The 23441-nt window shown below is 35.6% G+C and overlaps 1 protein-coding gene across 1 annotated transcript in view; it reads right to left on the reverse strand.

Moving 5' to 3' along the window:
- Window positions 1-4061: 4061 nt before the first annotated feature.
- The window catches only part of LOC149797722 (uncharacterized), a 35766-nt gene continuing 16386 nt past the window's right edge, over window positions 4062-23441 (reverse strand). Inside the window, exons 3-9 of the mRNA XM_089960795.1 lie at window positions 15875-15978; window positions 14103-14237; window positions 12597-12776; window positions 11388-11494; window positions 10334-10472; window positions 7518-7778; window positions 4062-6543 (exon numbers count right to left, since the gene is read on the reverse strand). Of these exons, the coding sequence (XP_089816921.1) occupies window positions 5312-6543; window positions 7518-7778; window positions 10334-10472; window positions 11388-11494; window positions 12597-12776; window positions 14103-14237; window positions 15875-15978 (2158 nt within the window). The 3' untranslated portion in view covers window positions 4062-5311. The remainder of the gene's footprint in view (window positions 6544-7517; window positions 7779-10333; window positions 10473-11387; window positions 11495-12596; window positions 12777-14102; window positions 14238-15874; window positions 15979-23441) is intronic.

A 23441-nucleotide genomic window follows, 5' to 3' on the forward strand; every position in this document is an offset into this window, starting at 1 on the left:
TAATGTCGAAAAAGTAGTACCAGCTGGCTGGGCTAAACTATTATATATATATATATATATATATATATATATATATATATATATATATATATATATATATATATATATATATATATATATATATATATATATATATATATATATATATATAAAACTTTAAAAAGGGCGAGTCCTGTAAATCATCATCATTCAACTTTAATTTTAAACTTTTTAAACTATTATTCAGTAACGTTTATTTTGAATAGCTCTTCAGTCCATATTGGTGTGTAACCTTTTTCAAATATTTACTTCTTTTCTTCCATAATCTTACCAAGCTGCCTATTTTATATTTAACCGTGTCTTTATTAAAAGCAGAATGTCTTAAAGATTCACAAAAAACAATTTTCTGGCCTCTTCTGAAGTCATTTTCATACTTCCATATGTATCTTTAATTTATACTGTTTGCTGGCTTTCTTCCTTGATTATATGTTATGTATATCTGTAGACATCTGCGGTGGTCTAGCGGTTTCAGCGCCCGCCTCAGATGCGGGAGGTCGTGGGTTCGAATCCCGGCTGAGTCATACCAAAGACTCATAAAAACGGTACTAACAGCTGCCTAGCTAGGTGCTCAACATTAAGAGGTTAGTGTTAGGACTGGTCAGCCTGGTGCCATGATAATGTGACTGGGTGGAACATAATGCTACATGTCTGCGGCATGATGCCCCAGTGCTAGACATCACTATAAACTGCATACATCGTAGCGATATGACTGCAAAATCATTAAAGCTACGTTAAAAATCCAAATCCCTCGCACACACACAAATACACACACACACACACACAGACACACACGTGCACGCGCGCGCACATGTACATATGTATCTTGTACTTTAATTTTGTCCAAAATCACGTTAGTGGTGTACCTGACCAGTGAAATTAAATTTCCCTTTAAGTTGACAGATTTCAAGAAAATGTTAATTGTCACTTGGATCAAGTAGAAGGGTATATAAACCTGTTTGCATTAAGATTATTGATTCCTGCCTTGACATCCGAAGCAGAATCAGTCTTATTGTTGTGTTCACTTTTTAAATGGGTGGATTTATTTATTCTAATTATTATGCACTGGAATTACAAAGTCCTCAGTAATATTTTCGGTTAAAACAATAATTTGGAATTATAGTGAATTCAGACAAGGACATTTTGCATTATATTATTGTAATATATCAAAAGACTGTTCACACGTTATCATTTTCCAGGCCAATGGCACATTAAAACATTTGATACTACAGGCACATCAACACATTTAATATCGAAACTTATTTGAAATACCATTGGAATTCAGATGGAATTTCATAAATTTAGGCTTGTGATATAACTTTTAGGACTATTTGGGATTTAATTCACAACACTGTTGTTTTCACTTTGGATTATAGGAAATACATTGTTTGTTGAATATTTAATCCTTGCTTACTTTCGCTCTTTTCTGTTACTTATATTAAGGTCATGCAGTCATAATAGTATTATTTTATAAATCATTTTTTGTAAAGTATCGAAATATTTATTTGAGTATAATGTTCTGAAGTACTTCCACATTTTTCATTAAAATGTTCCATTAAAATGTTCCATTAAAACGTTCCATTAAAATGTTCCATTAAAACGTTTAACAACAACAGCTTTTCCTTCATTATACGTGTAGTACATTCCAATATTGTTTTTATTCAACCATTTTTGACAAATAATGATAAAATATTGTTCCTTGTTCAATCAAAAGCTGTTCTGATTTGTTTTATTATAAGTTCATCAAAACCATTTTCATATTAATTCCACTTTTATTTTCAAGAAGTAATGTCCATGAATGTTTGCTGTTTCGACAGATAAAATCAACCGTATGATTATTTTCTAGTATTATGCGTATAAGTGTATTGTAGTCTGGTTCTATTGTTATGATATTTGATGCTAATCCAAGCATTTGTTTTATTGTTTCTCATTTCTTGACGTTATATTATCTAAAATGATTATTAAAATCCATGTTTATCCTTATTTGCCGGTGAATTTAATTTCCCCTTGTATTTATTTGCGGTTCTTTTATGTCATGCGCAGTGCTACTATTCTGGTTGATCATTTCACTTGTTGGTAACAAAGTTATTTTAGCTGTGTTTGTGTTTTATATATTTAATTTGTATTGTCAGTTTTTCTCATGATTATGTTATGCATAATTATACTTTGGACTTGACCTTGTCCAAAATCAAGTTCATTGTGTACATGAGCAGTAATTTTTATTTCGTAAAGAAATAATAAATAGTTAATATTTCTCTGTGAGTGCGGGTTGAATATTAGGGTCATTAACATTGAAAGTAAATATGTTTATTTATGGTCTGGGTCTCGAATAGTGGAATCTCCCTTGAATAAACTGTTGCTCCTGGTCTTTACGATGTTTCTTTATAATTTTGCTAACAGATTTTATCTTGTTGACAACTTTGAATATTCAAGAAATTAATTTTTGTACCTATTCCATGTTCTACTTTTGCATCGAAGCTTTTTACACAATGTCGTGTATTTGAGAATTTACTCATTCTTGCATTTGACATCTGATGCAGAATCATTTTTATTGTTGTGTTCAGCATTTCCTTTTGGTGGAATTATTTATTCCAATTGCTATTCACTGAAAATTATTATTCACTGGAAATACAATGTGCCCAACTATAATATTCTTGGTCTGGAACACTAATTAGGAATCAGTGATTTTAGAGAGGCGCATTTATGAAGTATATCATTGTGATACATTAAGACTGTTGGCACAGTGCCACGCTGAAGGCCACTGGCATGTTAGAATATTCGAGACCACATGCACGTCAGCACATTCAATATTGGAACTTATTTGGAATACCATTGGAACTGAGTAGGAACTTTATACATTTGGACTTTTGATTAACCTTTTAGGACAATCTGGAATTTGATTCGCATTACTGTATTTTTTTTTAAAGTTTCACTTTGTATTCTAAGGTAGTAAATTATTTGTTGCATTTTTGACAAAACGTGATTGTTTTCGCTCTTTTCTGTTACTTAATTTAGGACCACAGATTCACAGATTTGTAACAGTTTGTATCAAGCAACTCTGAGGGTACAAGATGTCCAAGTTCTTATCAATATTAAAATCATCATCCAAATCTATGGATTTTTTATCTACATCTTTTAGGAACTCGTTAATTTATATTGTAGTTAGCTGTGAAAAGATTGAGCACCATCTTTTTTAAAATTTATTATTTAAAATTATTTAAATTCTTTAAGTTCTTTAAAATTGCACAGTTTGTCTTTCAATTCCCAGTCAATTATCTTCGTTTCCTGATAAACAAAATTTTCTTAAAAGTCATATGTAATTTTTAGCCATATAATAATATATAAAGATATATAATATGCAATAATGTGAAATGTTTTAAAGAAATAACTATATAGGAATATTTTTAACTAAGTATATTTGAAACTATGTGAAATCTATTTTACTAAAGAAATGCTACTGACGGAAAAATATATTTGCTAGTCTTGTTTTGCTAAAGATGATTTAGAAGAAAATATTATCTGATGAGGATTTAGACTAAAGATGTTGCCAAAACCCAGATGTTCAGTTATTTGGTTTTATTATGCATGCTTCAACTGTAGCCTGCACTTGGTTATATTCAAGCAAGACTTCTTACCGATGATTAGTATTTATAGTACAAAGGAAATATAATAAAGAAATCGTTTATCCTAGTAGATATCACATTAGTCGAATAAATATGAAACAAAAAAAAAACACATAACATTAAACTAGGTTAGATTAAATATCACATTAAGCAATTAGTTATAATTATGAAACAAACAATACATATCAAATTGGTCTCGAAACTAGGATATAATTATTACACATGTATTACAAAGCGGTTAAGCTAATGAATTTTCCGGAAAGACAAAACATAAATGGAATCACCTAGTCGAAACATTATTCGATATCTTTCAGAACCCTATTCAAACAAAAGTTCTCAAAACATATGATATAGTACAAAAATGGGATTTGGTATGAGAATAAATACAACCTAACCTTCAGATCAGTTAACCCCGTACGTAAGTCACTCGTTTTATTGTTTCTTTTGGCATGCAACATGCTTCATGTTCACGTAATATGACATCCTTATATTCAATTTTAGTTGCACCATCTTTGTCAAAACTTGAAGTTTCAGAATTAGTTTAACTTTCCTTCTTTTTAACAGATAATTTTAAAGCTTGCTCTTCATCTGGTTATCATATAACGTTATGGTTACATTAATACAATTTTTCTTTTGTTTTTCTGGATAGATTTACTTGTGTATAATACATTTTGCTTCCATTTATATTATATAAATATGTTACATTATGACCTATGCGATTTTTGGAAAACTAATAGATAACACCAGTAATACACAATTGTATACTGCTAAATATGGAAGAAGAAATTAAGCTATTAATACATAAAAAAGGAATTGGATGAATATGTTTAATGCGATATAGATCTACAGTCCGAGTCTTCAAGAAACACACAAAATCTAAATATGAAAAACAATCAAACCGTAAAATCTGAAGTACACACTGAAAATTTCATGAAAACCACATGATTCAAGTTGAAATAAAGACCAGATTTGTGTGCAGGGCAGTGTCTATCACCTAGGTGACAAACTTTCGTAAATGAAAACACTGAACATTTTTCATGTAATTGAGATTATGTTACTGCTTATACCTAGGGAGGAATGGTAATCAACTGGACAGTGAAATTTACAATACCTGATGCTTGAGCGACAGATGGGTTCAAGCAGGGTCTGATGGCCGTATATTAATTTTTACAGCTTTAACATGTCTGCTTGACCTTGTGTGTGGCTGTTTTGCTTTTGCTTTTTTTTTTGTTCTTTTTCCACTCAAAAGCAAGTGGTGAACTTACTAGAAAAGGGTGATCTGCAACGATGCATACTTCGCTTTGTTGAATTTTATAGACGCTCTTGTGTCAAAATGCACCTACTTCCATTTCTCTAAACGTAATGGCTCAAGAATAGGAAGAGAGAGAAGAAAAGCAAATGAGATTTAAAATAAACAATAAAAAAATGATCGAGACAACTGTTCCAAAATACAAATCAGTACCATGAGAATGTATCCAAAAAAAGGCATTCAGAGTCACTCCGATTCTTAACAGCATAATTGTGATTGGAACTAAAACGCTTTATTGACGAATTCAGGATAACATTTCCAGTCATTCATTAGAAACGCAGTAATGGTACACTTCTGTTTAGAAAAGATGACCATCTCCAAGAATATAATGGGACTTTAAAGATTATGGTATATCTACTGTCACTGGTCCTTGTCCAACTGACGCTACTTCTCCAAGGCCTGTTGATGTTGTTGGAGTAGCTGGGTTTGTTATAACTGACTTATTTTCTCTGATTCTTATGTCTTTTTCGTATAAGTCTGGAACTGCATTACCCGGTTGCCTACTGAGCAGACCTTTCATTTTCAAATTTCCATTATCTGAAACCGATGAATCTGTTTGAGCAGACAGTATAACTGAGGTCTCAAAGATCGACATGTCAGAGGATGAGACTTGGGATTCAGCTGATACCCCTGTTGATCTTAAAGTTGTCCTTAAACTAGATTTCCCGACTTTGCTGGGGGATCTACCTGACTCAAGTTTGGACTTCCTTTTACGCTTTTTCTTTTGTCGCCGTTTATGCTTAGGAGACTTATTACTAGGACTGTCAAAACTAAGAGGAGGCAGCCCGCCATATTTATCAAAACCGGAAACAGCATTCTTTGCAAACTTTTTGCCATCTGGGAAGGAGCTGAGTCCATGCGCTGGACGTGGTTTATCCAATGAGGTTTGGTCTTTTTCTGCTTCAGCTGCATCTTGTTTTGCATCCTCATCAGCAGACTCACACGCAGAATCTGTTTCCGAATATTCTTGTACAGGTTCTGCAGATATATCACTTTCCCGAAAGGGACTCGGATGCATTGACCTAACAGACAATGCAAATGTGGCATTTGACGTGAAGTGGTTAGACTCATCTTCGTGATATTCTTTGGATATGGATAAAGCATGTGCCTTTTCTAAGAAAGGAGATGGTGAACTACAAACCAAAGGTCCTGCATTGCCCATAATTCTGGTTATATTGTCAGCGGGAGTTACGATTATAGAAGAAGATTTTACATCCGTTTTTGGAGCATTGGTGTCTGACGTTTTCTCTGGAACGTTTTCAGTAACAACAACCACAATAGTCGAGCGGTCCCTGTCGAAAATGGGGGTCTGCCTGTAAGCAGTTTCCATCGGGGGTTGCTGTGTAACGGCCAAACCTGTGTCCTCTTTCGAAAATAGAAATTTATCTGTGAAGTTTATCTTCTCTCCAGTCTTATGTGTGATTGTGTTCTGTTCAACTATTTTCGATGTGATAACTTCTGTCTCCCAGGTGTCATTGCTTCTTCGATCCTTGACATGTGCAAGAGAGTTTTCTTTCTTGTCCTCTGTACATCGTGTGCTCTGTTTCCTTTCGGCAATTTCCCCTTTGGTGTATTCTGAGAAAAAATGAAACAAACAAATGAAGTTGATAAAAATGTTATGATTTTGCAAGTGTAGTGGTTGGTGATATATTTCTGTAGGATGTAAGGGAATGTTGAATTTCATATGGTGAACTTTCTATGTTTTCATTGGTTGTTTCTGTATTTGCTTTCAGTATGCATTTCGCAGATTTTCCTACATTCCGTGCAAAATTCGCAGATCTGCCTCGTCTACACAATATTGTCGGATTATTTCTTTACAAAGTTTACTAGTCTTTCTAAATTATGAATAATTGCACTGTACTCTCTAAACCAGCTCACTCTATTTTGCATATGAACATGCTTTCTACCGGCAAGAACATGTTAAAATTTCACATACAATTTGTTTGTAAGAAATGAAAACTTATTAAATATTTTCAATAATTCTACTCAAACTGTTTCGAGCTGTTGGAGACCTAAGTTAGTAAGTACTTTTTTAAAAATAATTTAGACCAACTCGTTATACTTATACGTGAGGCAAATATACTGAAACATTACTTACTTTTGAAAAATACCTTTTTCATTGTGAATTGCGGGAAATAATGTAAAAGTGGTTTATCGATCACATGACAGCTGTTATAGCTACGCATACTCTGTCAGAAACAATCCCGAATATGGATGTGACTTATCTATGCATGTCGTCTGCTCTAGTAGTGAGACTTTATGTTCCACGTGCGTTACATTCATTATAAAGGTGTATATTTCATTAATATCATTTACCATTTATGGATGGTAAAACCTATTATCTTGCCCAACGTGAAGGCTATCTGTGCAACTAGTTTATTTTCTAATCAATAAAAAGAGAAGGATGTTAATTGCTCCTGACTAGTCACTTGTGTCTTAAATTAGGAAACTTACTCTTTAAAATATGCTTGTTAGTTTTTTATCTTAGGGGCTAATAAAAGTAAAATTCATAATAACTTTGAAAACATAATGTATCGTTTAAATCATACTTTCTTCTAACAGCTTTTTCGGCGGCGTCTTTTTCAGCACACATAGGTAGAACAGAATAACAGAGCCAACTAGAGCAAGCAGGAATAAAAGTCCACCAACAGTTCCTCCGACTATAGCGCCAACATTTGGGGTTGTGACTTTGACTACATCGCTAACATTCGTGCTTACGCCTCCGACTGTAGAGTCAACATTCGGAGTCGTGCTTCCTCTAGTTGTGCTTGTACTGGTTGTGCTTGCACTGGTTGACGGGCTCTCGAATCCTTATGGGAAATCAAGAGAACAACAGTATATGAATTATAAACTAATCATAGGTTCCACACTACGTGTGCCTGGAATGGTGACTGTTGAAAACAGCAATGTCAAATTGCTAGCAAAGAAAGCGTAGTTGCGATAAGTTGGATATGAAATTAAAGTGGCAGAAGCAACTTTATCATCAAGACTATTTTGCAAGAGTAACATTTTAAAGTTACGTATATTTGCTTAAATATTGTGTTTGGAAAGACAAGTGAATCCGAGTACTACAGACGTTTCTGTACGACTCTATTCGGTTTGTGTACTATTCTTTGAGTATAGTTCTTCTTATTATTTCTGATACTAATGTAACTGTCTTAAAAGTCTCGCCTTAGAAATATTCCTCAAAACTTCTGATCCCAAATTGTTTTGAGTGAAACTGATATTAAGTTTATAAATTTAGTCCTATATTCCCATTAGTGGTAACCAAAATAATTGGCTAATAATTGTCCCGGACGGTTATTCAATTTTATCGATTTTCGTCAACGTTCTTTTTTTCAATCTTAGTCCTTTGTAAATGATTACCTACAAAATTACAATAATTGACATAATATTGCCTACTCCATGAGTGTATTGGTGGGAACATAGCTGTATATTGTATGGCAATATGGGTGAGAATGATTGTGTGGCAATATGGATGGTGATGATTGTATCGCAGTTTGGATGATGATAATTACATAGAAATAAGTATAAGAATGGTTGTATGGCAATATGGGTGAGAACGAATTAATGTGAATATGAATGAGAATGACTGAATGGCAATAGGGATGAGAATGATTGTATGGCAGTATGTATGATGATGATTGTATAGCAATATGGATGAGAATGACTGAATGGCAATAGTAATGATTGTATGGCAGTATGTATGATGATGATTGTATAGCAATATGGATGAGAATGATTTCAAAACAGTATAGATCTGAATGACTGTATAACAATTTAGACAAGAGTGATTGTAAGACAATATAGACGAGAATGACTGAAGGACAATAAGGATGATAATTACTGAATAATACGGTTGAGAATGACTGATCGCAGCATCGATGAGAATGGTTTTAAGACAAAATAAATGAGAATCACTGAATGAAAATATCGCCGAGAATGATTTTATGGCAATATGTAGGACAAAAGCTGTAAAACAAAATAATGATGAGAATGACTGTAAAAGAATATAGATCGGATTGACTGTGTGGCAATATAGATCAGATTGTGTGGCAATACAGATCAGATTGACTGTGTGGCAATATAGATCAGATTGACTGTGTGGCAATATAGATGAGAATGACTGTAAGACACTGTCGATGAAAATTTCAACATGACAATACAGATAGGATGACTGCGTGGCAATATAGATGAGACTAATATGGCATTATAATCATTGTGATTATCATTATATGATAATATCGATGATAATGATTGCATGGCAATATAAATGGGAATGATTGCGTGGGGATATAGTGATAATCATTTGTATGATATTATCGGTGATAATGACTGCATGACAATATAAATGAGAATGATTATAAAGGAGCCCAGATGAGAATATTTTTGTCCACAGAAAGTGGCTTGAAAATTGAACACATGGATGCAATTTTATCTCTAGACAGATGCCAATAAAGAAGAAACTGGTTTTATACTTACTACACGTATCTGAAAGAAATATAAAAAACGGAACAATTAGTAAACAATTACAAAATGGTGAGACTGAGATTAACATCTCTGTTGCTGTGTAATATTACTGCATCCCCGCATGATATGATTCTGCGAGATTCTCTCTCTCTCTCTCTCTCTCTCTCTCACAGAGACACACACACACATACACACACACACACAATTAGTTAACAATCACAACATTATGAGATTGAGATCAATATCTCTGTTGCTGATTCACTTATATAATATTACTGCATACATGATTCTGGGATATACTCCCTCTCACAGAGACACACACACACATCGACAGATGTTCTTTTCATCAACCCTTTGCTCACATCAATGATAAACCTTTTGTAATGTATAATGGTAAAATGTCAATCTTCAAATTTGTAAACTTGACTGTGGAGATCTCGTGACATATACTTTTCTCAGATGGGTTTCCACTCAGGAGATCTCGTGACATATATACAGTCCTCACAGGAATTTCTACTCTTACGAAAAATAGAGAGTAATGATATTTAAGTATAGCATGCTTTATCCCTTAATCTCCAAAGGCTTTAAAATCATTGAGCAGAAGGAAACGTTGAGCATAAGGGAAACATAAAATATTGTGCTGTAACCGTGATCTTGAACATAGCAAATCCAATATGGCAAGCGACACACCTTGCAGTGATTATGATGCACAAGTATGCCAAGTTTTATCCTTAATTCTTTTACAGCATTTTCAAATTATAAACTGGAAGAGAAAGACGGACGGAAGATGTGCGGATGCTGTGTCCTCCGCTTTTCTCCAGGAAAGCAGGGGACAGAAAGGCAAAAATAAAAAGAAATGTATTCTTATCGAACTCACGACGAGCGTGTTACTTACTATATGCTCTGAGGTACATGAAAGCTCCTAAAGATGTGCTGCCATTCGCAGTAACAGGGACTGACGTTGGGGTCTGTGTTTTAGTGCAACTATTCGGAGACTGTGACACATACACGTCATTTCCGGACAAAGATCCCATCTGAAAAATTCAGAAGTTAGAGAGAAAATTCCGAAAGCGACAAATAATAAAGATTAAATTACGAGAGGAATGGCAAAAATATGATAATAACAGTTATTCAGTTTGACTAATTTCTTTATCAACCATGTAAATAGCTATAATATAAAATATACAGATGGCAATGATACCTGACAGTCATGATAATTATTTTGAGCATGACAGGAAGTTCCATGTTTCGATACAAAAACCAACGAAAATAAGAAATGCAAGTTCAATTTCAAATTTGATTGAAAATCTTTAAAAGTAAGTCAGAGTATGGAAATACTGTAGAATATCGTGTTCAGCAACCGAAGAAAGAATATATAGGTCTTGGATAAAGTTTTAGACCAAACAGTCTTACTTAACAACGCGGTTTCATTGCTATACACCGACATTTACTCAAAAGGTCCCCATAATTTGAATATTCGGGCGAAAAGTCCCATTTCCGTTTAGCTCAAGCATCCCTCTTTAAAGTCTAAATTAACCTCATAACTTTAAATTAATAAATATTTATTGCCATGCATTTTTTAACCCATAAGGCCGGAAACAGCTCTCGTCAGGGACTATAATTATAAATCAAATAGAACGAATTACACAGAAAATTGTTCAATTTGTTGGTTTAAACGTTACTTTCAAAACATCATTGGCAATATCATGTCCAGTAGGAGCCCAGTGCCATTCCCAGGGACACAACAAAGCAGCCGCCTAGAGCTGGCTTGGGCGAGTATCGAACCCGCTACCGTTGGAATACGGACCGACGCTCTTCCAATTCAGTGGCTCCCTACACAGATCAATACAAAGCAAAATGGTCCTTCCGAGAAACAAACGACGACTATTGAATGGCTAACGAGGGAATGACGTCCTTATACAAGTATAGATGCTAATAAGTCTCAATACCAGACATGTAAATCTGTATGCGTTCACGGCCGTGTCAGTGTTGTACACTGATGCGTAGTAGTACGTCCCAGATGTCAGGCTGTTAACACAGTAAACCCTTCCGAGCGCTGAAATAAGAACATATTGCTTCATAAAATTCAAACAGAAATAGATTAGGCTTGTTTCAAAGAATGATTCTGTCTACGTTTCTATTTTAATTCCTAAGAATATTACAAGTAGACCACGAAGACAAGTTATTAAAATGTTTCCTGTTTTCAGAGTAACACAAATCACTGATTTTCATAGTCTCGTCAACATATCTTCCGGTACTTACTACTGTCAGTTTGTTAGCGAATACTTAAGGGGCAGATAATAACTTTAAGAACAACGGCGATCCCCTTTATTCACAAATTTGAGAGATTTAAATACGAGTAACAATCTACTTGCAAACGTATGCGAAGATGAATCTCCTGCATACAGAAACTCCTGGTGAATGTAATCCATTTGAATGCAGGATATAAATAAAATTGCACATTCTTTCAACTTTCAACAGAATTTCAAATGCTTTTGTAAAGTACATAATCATTCGTCGACTAATTAAAAACCACACATCTTGGATTATGTATTTTCTTTAAAAACAAAATAAAACAAATGACACTTCAAATATATTTGAAGCACTTTACGATGAAACCTGGTGACCAGTTAAATATAATAATTTAATTTAAAGCTGATGAAATAAATTGCACCATTTTACCAAATTATAACAGTCCTTTCTTTCATTTAAACAGTTTCTTTTTTAAAATAATTATCTTCAACAAATTAAATAGCATTTTGTACATATAAGACATAAATTTAAATTTCATTTTGATACAAAGCCATCAACCGCTCCGATGGCCTAGTGGTTTGAGCGTCCGCCTCGGATGCGGGAGGTCGAGTGTTCGATATCCAGTCAAGTCATATCAAAGACTTACAAAAATGGTACTAACCGCTGCCTCGCTTGGCGCTCAGCATTAAGAGGTTAGGACTGGTCGGCCTGGGGTCAGGATAATGTGACTGGGTAGGACATCGTGCTACATGTCTGCGGCATGATGCCCCAGTGCTAGACACTACTATAAACTGCCACACTGCAGACATCGTAGCGATATGACTGAAAAATTGTTAAAGCTACGTACAAAATCCAAATCACACACACACACACACACACACAACCATCCTCAATTAAATCATTACCTGAATAGGCGATCAATGCTGTGCATGCATTGTAATTGAAGGTCATGACCTTTCGATCACTGCAAACGTCCCATAATTCATTGTGATTACCGCACGCGGTGGTACTTCCGTTATTGAATGTGTAGGAAAACATCCCAAGAAAAGCGTCGGGGCAGTACACTTTTGATTCATTTTGAAACCCTAAAAGAAAGTTTTTATCAAGACTATATTTAGACAGAAATGCTACAATGAGAATATGTTTCAAAGATTATAAAATGCAGAAGGAAAATTATTTTTCTTTATACAATCCTGCAACTTTCAGCTTAAACTTGCCGAACCTATCAGGACTAAAAAGTCATTCAAAAATACAAGATACCTTAATCTTGGTAAGTAGAGGCGCATACACATATGTTAAAGAATACAAATATTACATGATCAAACCATTAAACACAACTGAATCTACCAATTCTATTTAATTGAAATCATGTTTCATATCTTCATCTTGCCAACTGACACTCATTCCGGCATAAACTGTGTATTTATTACAATAGTAAAAGGAGGGATAGAACTTCGTTTACGTGCATATTAAGATATATTCATCTGCGTATGAAGGAATTCAAAAATACTAACTGTTTTTTAAATACATTTTTACCACTTTTCCCCACAGATTCAAACAGGAAAATAATGTGATTTCATTGCAAACTTTTGCAATTTCTAAAAACATCAAAACCTATATACAAAGGCACTAATAAAAGCACAGCTGAACCTTAGTAAACCTGCCTCGAAGGGGACTAATGGTGTAGATCTGGGTATAAAACTCAAACAACCCTGAGGGCCGCATGAGGGCATTTTCGATGGACCAAGGGCCGCACCACCTTTTTTATCTCTCATGATACCCTGTAACACCAATCATTTTGAGGGCCACAGGATACAGCTTGGCAGGCCTCGTATTTGAGACCCCTAAATGTAGGTCCAATTAGGCACTGAGCTGGAATAGTCAGAGCCAATTTTAATGAAAGGAATATGCTGCAAGTTAATAAATTGACCATATTTTTGCAATTAGAATGGAGGGGGAATAAAGCTAAAGTCATTTTACCGCAAAGGAACTGTCTGATTCAGTCAGAATATTAAACGAGGGGAAGGACATTAGCTGACGTTACATTCAGACAATGTACTGTTTTTCAAGAATACACTGTTTTAAATTACTGCAGCTGATATATGTGAATAAAAAAGGATATTGGTACGCTTTGAAGTTCATCTAATTGGGAAGTGTGAGAATTTATTTGTTTTATCATTCATGTTTCCAGCAATGTGACACAATGTCCTTTTAAAAGCCATGAGATCTTCAGGGTTATATTTGAAACAGACCATATCGTTTGCAGACCATATCTTTTGTGTCCTTCCTATTTTTCGATATTGTGATTGCGTCTGTCTCTGTTTCTTTACAGTATTGTGACTTTGCTTTATCTGTGAATCCTTGGTGTTGTGCTAGAAGGGTACCACTGTATATATGCATTCATAGAGTACCTTGTTTAAGTAGCATATGAAATTCCGATGTGGCCGGTGTCTCGGTGCACATGTTGCTCAGGTTATTGATGAATGAAGCAAAATTGCTGCTACCTGTTACTGCAAATCTTTCATAGTTGCTGTTAGGCTGTTCAGCTGGTGAAAACAAACAAAACTGTATCAGAATAGTATCTAAAATTATTATCAAAATTGTCATCTCCAAAATCTATTTCACTGTTATCTCACGTTATATCAAACGCATCCAAATGAGGTTAGTTTTTAGCACAAGGAAAAATGTTGGTTGTCTGGAAAATTTTTGAAGAGATGGACTTGAAAAATGAATTTTTTTTGGAAGACTCGATGGTATATACCCTTCTTTAAAATAAACAAGCAAAAGAACAAACAACAGTCGTCTGCGTGGGGAAAGAAAATGTACCCAATAGACCCTTTCGGTAGTTATCTCCCTCTCATATTAGGTATTTACTACATCCGGTAGGTAATTAGGTAATTATGCCGCTGGACAAGACGATAACTGCTATCGTCACTAATAAATCCGTCTTTGCTAAGTGTTTTGTATTTAGTTATGTCAACAATGACGCAGTGCTGATTGATATGGGGGAAAGGACTGGGCAAACAACTAGAACACGTGGGCGAAATTTCTTTAGAAAAAAAACTTTTACAAATAGGAAGAAATAAAGAAAGATAAAAAAATTGCCGTGCTTGAAAACGAACGGAAACTCAGCCAAGATGTCAAATCACGCACACCCTGCAATTAAGACTAACGCTACTAATTATATAAAACAATCGTGAGCCAATCTAGAAAAGAATAAATTAAAAAGAATATATAAAGATCTGAAGGTCACTCGTTTGTTTATTATAAAAATAAACTTTTAGTAAAACAGATATTTTGAGAGCTTATACTGTCTGTACCTGAAAATGAATGGAAAAACGTTATATTTATGTAGTTTTAGTATTTTTAAAAATTGTATTGTGAACACTCAGTAATAAAATCAGCACCTGACTATTTTTGGCGCGGAATAGGTACATGGAGATAAAAGACATGGTTCAAATGGTTTTTCTTTTCATAGAATCTTGCATTAGAAATTGTGGGTATTTAAAAATGTAAAGTTATTTAATTTTTGTATGATGGTGTGTCCATAGGTTTTATATGCGAGCAGAATTAATCCCGTGCGTACTTAATAAAATCGACAAAATGGCAGAAGTTTAAACATTACCAACGCCCAGTAGCTATGACGATCTACCGAGAGCACGGTATCACACATACATACATACATACATACATACATACATACATACATGCATGCATGCATGCATGCATGCATGCAGACAGACAGACATACATACATACATACATACATACATACATACAAACAAACAAACATACATAATACATACATACATATACACACACATGCATGCATACATACATACATACATACATACATACATACATACATACATACATACATACACATGCATGCATACATACATATATACATACATACATACACACACACACATACATACATACATACATACATACATACATACATACATACATACATACATACATACATACATACATACATACATGCATACATACATACATACATACAAAATAGATACATGGATAGATAGAAAGATAGATATATAGATAGACAGACAGACAGACATACAGAGATAGATAGATAGATAGATAGATAGATAGATAGATAGATAGATAGATAGATAGATAGATAGATATTGAACACCATCATGACAAATAAACTCACTTGAGTGCTGATAGTAGTAAAAAGAATAGTTGGATATTTGCGACATCTTTAGGCAGAGGAATGCAATGAAACTGGATTTAAGTGGATCTATGTTGTTGCTTGCCCTGAAAAAGTCATAAAGTAAATACTATATTAAAATAAAGTTGAGAGAGGCATGTATATTCCTTACTGGCAGAAGAATACACAGATTAACCAAAGCAAGAAAACTACTCAAAGAATTACAGATATGATTAAAATTATCACTGCATGTATATGATTCATGTAATTTTATATCCAGAAATTATAGCATGAATGAAAACAATACAATTCAAATTAACCAGGAAGTTTTTAAGATAAAGCGCACTTAATATTTATGAGACCCTATTTATATTATACTGATTTTTTTTGGGGGGGGGGGGCGGTTTCTCTCGAGCAAATACATTAGAAAAAACCCAAGTAGAGGAAGCAAGAATTGTTACTGGACATAGTTCCAGAACTTTAACACTTGTATTGGGAAACTCGTTTGCCAAAATTATTCATGAATTTTTTGTTTAAAAAATATGTACATTTTGAGTATTGATACTGAAGGTCTAATGAACTATTGTCAATTCTTAATGCCTATTTAATAAGTTATAATCTATGAAATATACTAGATTTTGAAATTCCACATTTTTAGATGAGAAATATTAACAGGTAATTAATTATTTAAATGTTACCATTTTATTAACCTGCCGAAATGCTTGCCCCATCAATTACTTAATTAGCTCGACATGAGTAATACAATAAGATAAAAATGGTATATTTTAATGAAATCGCGTTTTATATACTGAAGCGTTTGTTTCTTTTGAATCTCTGATGGCACTCTAAAACCGTATGCCGATCAGTTATCCAATATAAATAAATAGATAAATATATATATATATATATATATATATATATATAGAGAGAGAGAGAGAGAGAGAGAGAGAGAGAGAGAGAGAGAGAGAGAGAGAGATTAACGCAAGACTGTTTGTAATTATATAATTACTCCAAAAAAACCTCAAGGATTTATTTGTAATGATTTGATTACTAAAAACTCAAGAATTTGCTTGTAAGGATTAAATTACGTATAAATCAAGGATTTGTTTGTAATTATTCGATAAGTCAAAACTCAAGAATTCGTTCGTAAAGATTTAATTACTCAAAACTCACGGATTTGTAGACACATTTTTTCCCCATTTGCTTGTTTGCCAAACAGTATCAATTTAGTCTCCTGTAATTATCATGTAAAGAAATTAGCATAAACGCCATTTGTGAATGCTTCATTTTCCTAAAAGTATGTACGCTTTGAAGGATATCTTCCTGGTAGTTAATCGTTGTAATGCCTTTCATTTCCAAACAAACACCTATCGCCAAACTCTCTCGGGTCGTATTTTTAGCAGTGAGAACTATTCGCCATTAAATCGGCGACATGCATCAAAACAATCCTTGAAAAGTGATTGCTTAGAATCAACAATCTGACAGACTGCCCGAGGCTAACTTATGACCGGAAAGTCGGTGAATCCCCAGTACGTACAAATATTATGATCACGATGTAACTGATAAGTTAAAATAGAAATATATGTTCCTATTTGTCAAAACTTGCTTTAGATATTAAATATTAACATTATTACGTCTGCGCAAGAATATATGAGACTGGCCTTGACATTGACTTAAAGATGCAATGACACATACATTAGATGAAATAAACTTTAGCCAGGTAAGCGGAGGAAGGATGCGCTATATATAACGCTAAATAAAGGTTCTGATGTAAGTATTGTGTCTAAATCACAGGGTATTAAGAATATAAAACTTGCAGAACATAAAGCATTAGGAACTGATCACGATCCCTTGTCGGTAAATCAACTCACACAGATTTACTGTATTTTACCCAGACCACCGACGATAAATAAAATTGTTATGTATCCTGCATCCCTCTCTCAATTTTGTTGTACTTGCCCGTGGGCAAGTGCCTTGCAAATATGAGGTTGCCCGAACCGAATCTGAGCTTTTCCCGAGTCGGGCAAGTGTATTTGTAAATCCATGTGTGTGTGTGTGTGTGTGTGTGTGTGTGTGTGTGTGTGACTCTTGAGAGAAACCTTAAATTACATGTCCCTATTTCTTTTAGAGTTTTGCCATTATGGAGACCAGTGCATGATCTCATTCCTAACTCTTTATCCCCTAATTGTACGGCGACGAGTGACCAGCAACTTGAAGAACCATTTAAATTATCATATGATCTCAGTTGTCACGTGACTAAAGATGTTCAATGTTATATCAAGGATTTGCTTCCAACATTGATCAGTAAGTCCCCAAAATGCTCTCTCTCTCTCTCTCTCTCTCTCTCTCTCTCTCTCTCTCTCTCTCAGTATATGTGTCAAAACTTGCATAGGTTGAAGAAAATATAAATGGGGTCGAAGTGTTTTTAAAATGGGGAAGGACTTTGATGAAATTAGTTCTCTTTTCTCGACAACCACTTCTAATAAATGTAGTCATTTGGGTTACGTCCCACGCACTAAAGTCCATTTAGATGTAAATAAAGAAACAAAATATACCTTTAACTAAAGCTGTGTCAAAAACCTGTGTCACACAGTAGTAGTGAATGGGGTCACCCTTGGGACAATGGGAATTACCATTAAAAACACCCTTGGGTCACTCTGGGGACTATGTAAATTTAACATTAACCACCCTGGGTCACTCTAGGGACAATGGAAATTTAACATGGGCAAAAAACCCTGGGTCACTCTAGGGACAATGGGAATTTAACATGGGGAATAGAGTTTGGGTCTGTCTAGGGACAAGGGGAATTGAACATGGAATAGAGTTTGGGCTTGTCTAGGGACAATGGGAATTGAACATGGGAATAGAGTTTGGTTTGTCTAGGGACAAGGGGAATCGAACATGTTAGAAAAAAATATCTATTCTAGGGACAAGGGGAATTGAACATGGGGTTTGCTTTTTTGTTTTTAAAAAAAAAATTAAAAAAGGGGTAGGCAATGGAAAGTCAATCTCTTTTCGAGAAATGTGGGTGGCCCTGAAAAGGGCCTTTGGTTTCATCATCATCTTCTTCTTTTATTTCCTCCACTTCTGTAGCCATCTTCTAACTTTCGCCATCATTCCTTTCTTCTTCTTTTCTGTTTCCGGTATCCAGTCCGGGTGACCCATGGCTCGGAACTTGGCCTGTATCTTCATCCAGTTGTTATTCAATCTTTCAAACTCTAATTTCTTCTTCTTATTCTCTTCTTCCTTTCTCTCTTTGCTCCATTTTTCTTTTTTATCTTCATCACTTCTACTTTCATTACCTCTCTAATTAGTTCTTCTGCTTTTATCAACTGGTTACAACCCCACTTTACGTACCACCAGTCAGTCCAATGAAAGCTATTTTCTAGGAAGCTCCTGACTTCTGTGATATGATCCAAGGCTTCCTTTAAAGTACCTACTCTCACGTAAGGTGGGTCAATGAATCCTCTGATTCTTTCTACTTCTTCCTCAATCATTCCCCCTATTTGATCTTTTGCTACTCCAAGATTCTTCACATTGTTCAGGCTACCTTCAAATCTTCCTTCCTTATTCAATCTTTCTACTATATAAGTTCCATCCATGATCCAAAAATAGCTATGTCTCAAATCGTTAAATAATTTTGTCACCTCCATCTTCTTTGTTTATTCCTTAGAATGGTTTGAACGACGAATACTGTGGGTTCTTATAGTGAAAGCGCGGACGTGAAGGAAAACATCCCCTACTTTCTCATTTCATATAATATACTATCCACATAAGTGAAGCAACATTTAACAAACCCCAAATCTACTATTTACACACACAAATCATTAAAACAAAATCCATAATCTACTATCCACACAATCGTACTTGAGCGGTTACAAAACCCAAACTATACTCTCCACATACGCTAAGAAACAATAAACAAACCCATAATCTACTATTCACACAAACTTACGTGAGCGCTTACAAACACAAACACACAAACACATACACTCACACTATAAAAAAAGAGTCAGTGTTTATATTCACACTATTCTACCTACACACATTGGCAAATCGATTGTTATTTCTTTTCTAGAGTATTGGGTAGCCCTGAAAAGGGCTGTTTTTTTTTAAACTCCAGATGCACCTATCTAATGCTGGCACCTTCCTGGCCTGGCGCCACACACACATCTTCTTCCCCAGTCTCTTTTCACTCTTTTTTGGGGGAGAGCAGAGGCGGGATAAGTGGCTTCAGAATCCCAATTTTCTGTCTCTGGGATTCTGAAATTTCTTCTCTCCTTTTCCTCCTCTTCTTTTTTTCTTCTTTCCTCCTCCTCTCTCATCCTTCCCTCTTCGACAATGGCCTCCGCGGCCAGTTCATTCAACAGGCGCCTGGCATATTCCAGGTGCATCTGGAGTTCTAGAAGCTTTACAGTTCTGGTATTCATTCTCTTCATCAATCAACAAGGGTAGCTAGACTGCCCAGCGAGTTTCAATTTATAGTAAAAGCGCGGACGTGAAGGAAAACATCCCCCTAAAACAAAATTGATCTTACCTAGATCATAACCAAAACAACGCGCGGACCTAAAAGAAACACTCACTTTTTTATACTACCCATCACTATTCTAAAAAAAAATTTCATTAATCACTTCAATATACTATTCACATACGCAAAGCAATCCAATCCATCCCCAAATCTACTCTCCCCGCACCTCAAACAGCAAAAAAAACATGATCTTAATCTACTATCCACACCAACGTACGTGAGCACTTACAAACACACAATCCTATACACAAACACATACCTTCACACTATAAAAAAGAGTCAGTGTTTATATTCACACTACTCTACCTACACACATTGGCAAATCGATTGTTATTTCTTTTCTAGAGTATTGGGTAGCCCTGAAAAGGGCTGTTTTTTTTTTGTTTGCTATGGCAATCTTTTAGTTTCTAAGAATGCGACGTCCTCTGAGGATAGACTTTCTGACGATAGGTCTGCTTCTTCGGAAAGAGAAGAAGAACTCTTTGGTGTCGATACGATAATCGACAAAGCCTCTGTCAGGTTCAGGTTCCTGCTGCTGCTGCTGCTGCTGCTGCTGTTGTTGTTGCTGTTGCTGCTGTCTCTGAAGTCTGTACTTCTCTGTCCATTCTTCTTTCTCCCTGTTCACTTCTTCTCTGAAGAGCTCTTCTATCAGGTCTTCAGTGACTTTTAACATTCTCACATTCTCTATCTCTTCTGTCTTCGGTATCAGACTGTGTCTGACCCTATGCAAATTAACGTAGGCTTCGTTTAGCTTAGCTAGTTTGGAGCACATCTTCGTAGGAGGATGAGTCGACAATGGATGGTTAGACTGGAAACTACCCCGGTTCTTAAAGTCAAAGCGCGGACGTGAAGGAAAACATCCCTCTACGGTTTTCGAGCCGCAACGTTCAATGAGTGTCATGAGAGGGATAGTAAGAAGTCAAAGAGCATGAATCAACATTCTTATAGCCAAACAAAAGACAAAGGCATTTTTTTTTAAAACACAACATTTTTTATTCAAAATCACTTAACACTAACCAACAATTCTAACATTTTTAACAATAATCCAACAATATAACATCAAACATTTTTTTCAAATCACAAACATTTTTTCAATTCACACTCTACTTTAAACAGGGTTGACAACGTTGTGAATGAAATTGTGATTTCCACTGTTGGAAGTCATTAGGCCATTGATGGACACTACGTTTCCTAGCTTGAGACAAAAGATAAGCATAATGGTCACAAAACCATCGATCTACTTTCACATCGTTTCTTGAAGAAGAACGAGGATCAAAATGAGTCCTAAATGTTCTAAGGAATAGCCCAGGCTGCGATGATGCAGAAAATACATACAGTACTGTCCACACACCAAGGAATCTGTGCCTTGTAATTTCACATTATTGAATCGGGTGGTCTGAGCATTTCTTCTCATAAAGTCAATGATATCGTCTTCCAAAGGGGGCAATCCGTACGAATCGAAATATTCCACACATCCTTCTTGAGGAAAGTAGACGGCTACCCAGTGGGTTCCTGGGAGATGACTGTCGTTCGTGCTGATAACATAAGCTAGATGGTCTTGAGGTTTGCGATGAGGGAGTTCATCTTTAGCACAGACGACAGGATTCCAAGAAGCCGTGTACGAACTGTGGTTCAAAAGGTAATAAAGTTCCCAGGTATCCATGTTTTTTTGTTTTTTTTTTTCTTCACAGGTAATAATAAGTCATCAATTCGATCCTGACTTTTTGCTTGAAAATGTCTGACAAATAACCGTTTCTTCGTTTCGTCTCCCCACTCCGATTCAGGACAGCTTCGATACGATGAATCTCTTGAGTGGTTAATGGTGGACAAGAATGTTCACGCAAGTCTTTATACCACTGATGCAACACGACTTCGTCCGAGATGAGACTCCAAGCTTCGTCCAGATACTCATCCAATTTTTCTTCTTGACTCAGCATCAGGCATTTATCGTGTTGAATTTGACTGGGATCATCGTTTTGACATCCATAGCACTCTTTCTTGATCAATTCCGTCATTCTTTCGACCAAGTGTTTGGCAAAACAGGAGACTAAATGGGCTTCTTGTTCTGGCTATCTTGACTTCATCAAAACTTCATCGTCTTTGTCTTGGGATTCTCCTTCCACGGTCTCCTCACATTCCAACTCCAAAGTTTTTCCACTAGGTAAAGAGGGATAACAGTCTTCCATGGCTTCTAATAGTCTAGAATGACTACTCTCAAACTGCTGATTTCTATGGTATTGTCGAATTCGGCATACAGGAGGACGTTCACCGTCTCTGTTAGATTTGTAGTAAACTGAATTTCCACACGAATCTGGCCAGATTTGATAGGGTGGAAATGTCCCTCGTCGCTGCCTTGGTCTGGAGTGAAATCGAAAGCCCACAAAGCGTAGCCTCCTGCGTAATCCTCGTACGTAATGCCGTGACTGGTGTTGGTTCCTAACTGACCAGTGGCTTCGTACAGGGACAAGTACGACCTCAAGTAATTCTTCTTGTCAAAGTTAGGTTCGAAAGGTCGGGTACACAAGGTCTTGCCATCGCGACTGACTTCGATCTTGGACACGTCAAAGTGTTTAAAGTGGAATGGATTTTTAGCCAAAGCTCCGTTGACGGCTGCATTCTCGACGATACCAAGGATCAAACGTTTGGGTAACTGTCCTTGGAACAGATGATCTTCGATCATGGATCGCAGCCCCGTAGGAATGGTGAAGGTTTTCACTTCCACGCGTCGTATGGGATACTTGGCGGTCGTTCTGCTCAACGTCTGACTGATGTCGTTACCCACTTTAGGTAACACTTCCACGCGTCGTACGTAGAGCCTGGCTTCCTCGATGACAGTTTTGCAAGCACTAGTACCTATCAAATGGAAAGCGGCGCTATTACGATTCAGTCTCAGGCGGAGATTCACTCCGTTCAGCAAATACTTTTCTTGTAACCACATGTCCAAATGCAAACGATCCATCAGTTCTAAACTATCTCCACTTTTGATTCTGTCTCTTCGTTCTACAAATCCCGCATTGTGTTCTTTGGTTGTATTAATTTCGA

The sequence above is a fragment of the Sinohyriopsis cumingii genome, chromosome 6 (genome assembly GCF_028554795.1).
Source record: "Sinohyriopsis cumingii isolate HCF-2022 chromosome 6, ASM2855479v2, whole genome shotgun sequence".
Lineage (NCBI taxonomy): Eukaryota > Metazoa > Mollusca > Bivalvia > Unionida > Unionidae > Sinohyriopsis > Sinohyriopsis cumingii.